The sequence below is a fragment of the Andrographis paniculata genome, unplaced genomic scaffold (genome assembly GCF_009805555.1).
Source record: "Andrographis paniculata isolate CXL003 unplaced genomic scaffold, ASM980555v1 Contig21END, whole genome shotgun sequence".
In the NCBI taxonomy this organism is placed as follows: domain Eukaryota; kingdom Viridiplantae; phylum Streptophyta; class Magnoliopsida; order Lamiales; family Acanthaceae; genus Andrographis; species Andrographis paniculata.
Window position 1 is genome coordinate 4,158,089 of NW_026137502.1, and position 5,969 is coordinate 4,164,057.

Consider the following 5,969-nt stretch of genomic DNA (forward strand, 5'->3'; position numbering starts at 1 on the left):
TTGTATAATGTAATATAAATAGATATTAATTTAATATTTTTTTAGAGAAAAAATTTGATGAATAGTGAAAATATATATAGATCATTCAAACAAACACACTCTTATTATACTCGGCCCACATTTAATCGGATATCTACATAAACTGAAATGGCCTCAAATAAATGGGCCGATCCGAGTCCAGTGTCGGATCCATTGGATCCTCAATTTAGCCCAAATACCCTAACCCGGCCCATAATTGAATGGGTCGTAGCCCGTGGATATATTCTATGAACATAAAACCCTAATTTTTGGAACTCATCCACGATCGGAAGCTGCTGTTTATCTTCGCACCCCGCATATTTCTCACTGGTAAAATCATTTATAATTGTGGTTTTGGCTTTTTTATAGCAAGGATTCGTTCCCCAATTGCATTGTTATTTGCGTTATAAAAACGTTTCGAGTGTTTGTTTTTGAACAGTACCGAACGAGGAAGGCAATGGCGTACGCAGCGGTGAAGCCGACGAAGCCCGGGTTGGAGGAGTCCGTAGAGCAGCTTAACAAAATTCGCATCACACTGTCGTCGAAGAACGTCAAGAATCTGGAGAAAGGTATAGCCTCGTAAACTGAATGATTTAATGGTATTTTGTGTTTTATTATAGATAGAATCCATTGCTTACAATGTCGCTGTCGATTCGTGTTTTCTTCAACAGTATCGTCTGCCTTCGCTATTGTATTGGTGGATGGCTTTCGATTAGATGCCTAAATCGATGACTATATGCATTTAATTTCTTCTCAAGGATTGAATTCGATGGAATGTTGTTCTATTCCAATTATGTGAATGATTTGCCATAGATTGATCAAATAAAGAGTACTGTATAATTGAAGACTGCAGCCTACAGTTGTTTAAGCTTTTCATCTCTATGGATACATAATAAATGCGTTGATATATCAGATTGCAACTTCGAATTTGGAATTGAAAGGGATTAAATGGGAAAGGATATTCTGAATTATAGAACTATGATGGAATACATGATCAACTTTTTTCGAATTTGTTCTGATCCTTGACAGTCAGTCAGCGCTGTTGATGTTCGGTTTGTGCGATGACAGTGTGCTCCGACTTGGTGCGTGGTGCTAAGGACAAAAGGCTCAAAGTGAAGGGCCCGGTGAGGATGCCCACCAAAGTTCTGCACATCACTACCAGGAAGTCTCCGTGTGGTGAAGGTATGTTTTAACATTTTGTTCTATCTAATCGAAATTTTTTTGTTGTCGGTTATGTTGCTATAGGACTAGTTGTTGCTAAGCTATTAGCCGAATCTAGTTAGACCTTGTTTGGGTTAGAAATATTTCAAATGACTCCGTCAAATTCACTACTCACTAGCTTCGTTTGGCAATACTTTTAATTTTAAATCTTGAAGATTGGTTGTAAATTTCAAATCCATTATTAATATTTTGAATACTCTTTAGACTGTTTCTTGCAACCATACCTTCAATTTTAGTTATGAAGTAAATCAAATCAATTCATTTGAAATACACACTCGGATCCAAATGCATCCGACCAAACAGGACCTTAGTCTGTGTTCTTTGTGGATTTCTCACGAGATTTTTACTATTCACTTATTTTTTTTCCCCTAAAATATTAAATCAACAACTATTATTTATTTTTGATATTACTCTATATTTTGCATACATATCATTTAGAGTTATATTTCTTTCATTTTATAGAGTATGTACCTTATTTTCTTTTAAGGTCGTTATGATTTAATTCTGGTCTACATATATATATATACCACATGTTAGGGAAAGTTGTTAATTACAAGCGGCTTGATATTTGAATTGAAATAGCATTTGATACAATTTTTGAATGAAAAATATATGTTTAATTTTGATGAAACCGGACATTAATTGCTTCCGTGAAATTTGAAATAAAATTTTTATTTATTTTTTCGTGTAGGAACAAACACGTGGGATAGGTTTGAGCTGCGGGTTCACAAGCGAGTGATCGATCTTTACAGCACTCCGGATGTTGTGAAGCAAATAACCTCAATCACCATCGAGCCCGGTGTGGAAGTTGAAGTTACAATTGCAGATTAGATTAGTAGAGACATCATCTGATCATTCTTCTCCTCTAATTTTTATCATGTTTTTTCGACTTTTTCGGCTATTTCTTGATTTTTAAGTGGCATTGAAGCTTGGACACAATGAACTCAAGTTTTTGACATTGAGATGGTTTATTTACACACATTTCTTTCGATCTCTGAATCAGTATGTCGGAAATTTCACGGGTTACTGAAATTTCTATTGAATTATTATTCTATATACTAAAAATAATTGTATATGTGCTCCTAGTACATATATCTTTGTGCTTTAATGATTTCGGTGGTAGAATAAATTATAAGTAGATCCAATATATTCTTTCTTGCTTAATGTTCAATAATCTCTTACCATTTTCCCGAGAATGTTCCACACACCCACATCATATTGTCTTACTAGTCCGTTATATTTACCTTTTGTATAAATATTGTTTTTTTACAAATATTTTTATATTAGTATTATAAGACACTAATGAAATAATTTTTGTAATTTTTTTTAATTTGTACTACATTTTTATATAATAATTAATATTTAAAAATTAATACGAAAAAAAAGTAAATAAGACCTATAGAACGGGACGAAAATAATATTACTATTTAATTTATTATAAAATTTCAAAAAAATACATTGGAGTAGAACTAAGAGGAAGGGATTATAAAAAAAAACTCATTTGTCCAAATATATAAAATGAACAAACTATGGCTATGTTTTTTTAATCATCAAATCTCAAATTCTGCATTTTCTGAAAATATGTAACAATTCATTTTATAAAACATCTTATTATTCATTATTTTAATATCTAACTTCAAACAAAAAAATTTCAATGAAACTGGCGCGTGACAAAGACAGTCCGGGGAGAGCGTGACAAAGTCTTGGAGGTTCGTACCCAATATTAACCAAAAAAAGAAAAAAGAAAAAGTCCAGATGCGGGACCGTGTATGATGGTACGGTGACAGGGAGTTGAAGTCCGGAAAATGGCCCTCACACTAGCCATTCCTGCTCAGCTGTTGGTTTGTCTCAACTCAACTAGACAATATCAGCGCCATTCATGGACGCTCCCGGACTCTGACTCCAAATCTACGTAGGGTGTGTTTGTTTGAAGGATTTTGGCGGATTTTTACTATTCATCCAATTTTTTCCCCCCAAAAACATCAAATCAAACACCTATTTTTCATTTTTTATATTATACTAAAAATCAATTTTACATTCAAAACATCACATCAAACTCTATTTATATCACATCATACAACTATTCAAATTCAAAATTTTTACTATTCAAATCCCAATTCAAAATCCAAATCCCCAAACAAACACACCCGTAGTAGTATAATACTAGAACTAATAATTTTTTATTTATTTATTTATTTTTTTCGATTTGAGATACTAATTGTTTCTTTCGACACAAAACCGAAAGTTTCTAATATTTGTCGAAATAAAATAACCGAAGGAAAAAGAAGACCTGCATTTCTTAAACTATATTCTTCTCACAAAATATTTTATTATATATTATTTTAATATTAAATTCAAATCAAAATTTTCTCAAATCTATCAAAGAAACATATCAATACTCCTTCAATCTAATTTCAATTTTATTATTTTTTTTGTACCATTAAAATTGATATATATAATTTTTTGAAAAATTTATTAAATTAAATATATTTAACAAAGTATAAATTAACTTAATTAATTTTATAATATCATATATATATATATCGTATATAACTTATTCAAAACTCTTTTATTTATATTTGCCACATCAATAAATAAATATTTTTACATTTAAAACTTCTATATTACATATTAAATTAATTTATATTAATTATAACTAAATTAAATTTTTATTTATTTATTTATATTATTTAAAATTTTAATATCTACAAAATGATATTTATATCACAAATATTTTATTAAGATATTATATTGAAAATACTTAAATGGATGTTTTAAATTTATTTTATAACCACCAGCGATACAATTCATATAAAAATATACTAAAATAATATAATAACTCATTACTATTAACGACTTAAATTTCATTAAATTAAATATTGTATCTAATAAAATGAGTCATTTTGAATAGGATGAGAGAAAATATTAGATTAAAAAATAAAAATATTTTATTATTTGAATAAATTTGTAAGAGTTATTTATTATTATTACTTTTATTTATAAATTAATTCTATGTATAATATATATATATATAATTTACATAAAAATTATAAAAGGACATGTGTATATATAATCGGAGCCCAAATAATAATACTGCATATGTCTCACATAATTTGTTTATATTTTTTAATTTTTATCCGTTCTAAATAATTTATTTTTTTTATTTTTTTAAAAATAATTATATCCTTTAATCATATTTTGAATTTCAGAATTTTAAACTTTTTAAATCTTAATTAAATTAATTACTCACTCCGTTCAATTTTTTTTTTTAGAAATATGATTATACATTTTAAATTTAATACTTAATTTTAATTAAATTATTTAGTTATTTTAATTTTTTTTATAATTATTTTTACTAATAAACTATTTAATTACTTATTAATTATATTTTACTTAAAAATTTACATATCTATATTAATATGAATATTTTATCGAGAATAAAAAAATTAATTATTTTAATTTTAATCTATATTTATTTAGTGGGACGAGTGGTAATATAATAATGATAGAGAATAAATGAAATTGATGGTATCTAATTGATGCAGCATGCATTAACTTTATAGCCAAACTTTGATGCAATTTTTATTTGGATTTACATTCATTCATTTCTTTTTATTTCTTTTGGATTAACAAACATTTTAATCCAAATACAAAATATTACTCCCTCCCTTTCGAAACTATAGTCTTCGTTGTGTTGGACACGAGATTTAATGAATATTGATATTATATTGATAGTATGTAAAAAGCATAGGTAAAAAATATTTTTGTCCTTATGAGTGTATTAGTGTAAAAGACAGTGACAATTGTGTAACAATAATGAAATAGTAATTATAGTTTTACAGTGATATGGTTATTTATGAAAATAAGACTATAAAAAACAATAGTCTCATTTCTATAAATAACCATATCACCATAAAACTATCCATAGTTTTTCATTATTATTACACAATTGTCACTACTTTTTACACTAATATACTCACAAGGGCAAAAAAGTCATTTGTCCGTACTTTTTGTCAACCACCAATATAATATCAATATTCTTTAAATCTCGTGTCCAACACAATAAAACTATACTTTTGGAACGAAGGGAGTACTATATATATATATTATTTGTATTGATTTAGAACGTGTTGATTCGTAACTATTTCTAATTACATAGTATCCACTAACTATCATGTAAATACTGTACTCCTTCTATCTCAATTTAATGTATTATTTTTATCATTTTCATTTGTCTCGCTATTTTTTATTTTTTATTTTTATTATAATAAAAGTAATTTGTATACAAATGTCAAAATTTCTCCCAAAATATTCAATTTTTAGATGTATTTATAAGGACAAAATTATCAAAACTATTTTACGTACTTTGATTAATAAAATGTTATTATTTATTAATTCATATATAAAAAAAAAAACGTGCATTCCATTGGATGGATAGAGTATTTTTAAAAATTTCATACTAAAAGTATATATATATATATATAATATTTTTTATGAATAAAAAATAAGAAATGATCGGAATCCTTTATTATTTCAATAAAGTTTTCATCAATTGCATTATATAAAAGAGTCAAGTCTTCTATTAATTGTGATGACATAAACATGATAAATATATAACGTTCTCAAGTAATTACTCCAATTTTACATAAAGCCTCTTGTTTGATTTTTTAATAATAAAAATTGTAAACAATAATTTAAATTTAAAATTGTTATAGAAAAATTACAATAAA

General features: G+C 26.7%; 1 protein-coding gene across 1 annotated transcript; it reads left to right on the forward strand.

Moving 5' to 3' along the window:
• Positions 1 to 295: 295 nt before the first annotated feature.
• LOC127244715 (40S ribosomal protein S20-2) lies at positions 296 to 2,288 on the forward strand. The gene is made up of 4 exons (XM_051265197.1): positions 296 to 348; positions 458 to 587; positions 1,087 to 1,200; positions 1,931 to 2,288. Exons 2-4 carry the CDS (start codon positions 476 to 478, stop codon positions 2,068 to 2,070), a joined length of 366 nt encoding a protein of 121 aa, XP_051121154.1. The 5' UTR covers positions 296 to 348; positions 458 to 475; the 3' UTR covers positions 2,071 to 2,288.
• The last annotated feature ends 3,681 nt before the right edge of the window (positions 2,289 to 5,969 follow it).

Coding starts and splice junctions, on each gene's coding strand:
- LOC127244715 (XM_051265197.1), top strand. CDS start 476: ATGGCGTACGCAGCGGTGAAGCCGACGAAGCCCGGGTTGGAGGAGTCC. Junction 588..1,086: donor CGTCAAGAATCTGGAGAAAG/GTATAGCCTCGT, acceptor GTGCGATGACAG/TGTGCTCCGACTTGGTGCGT. Junction 1,201..1,930: donor GAAGTCTCCGTGTGGTGAAG/GTATGTTTTAAC, acceptor TTTTTCGTGTAG/GAACAAACACGTGGGATAGG.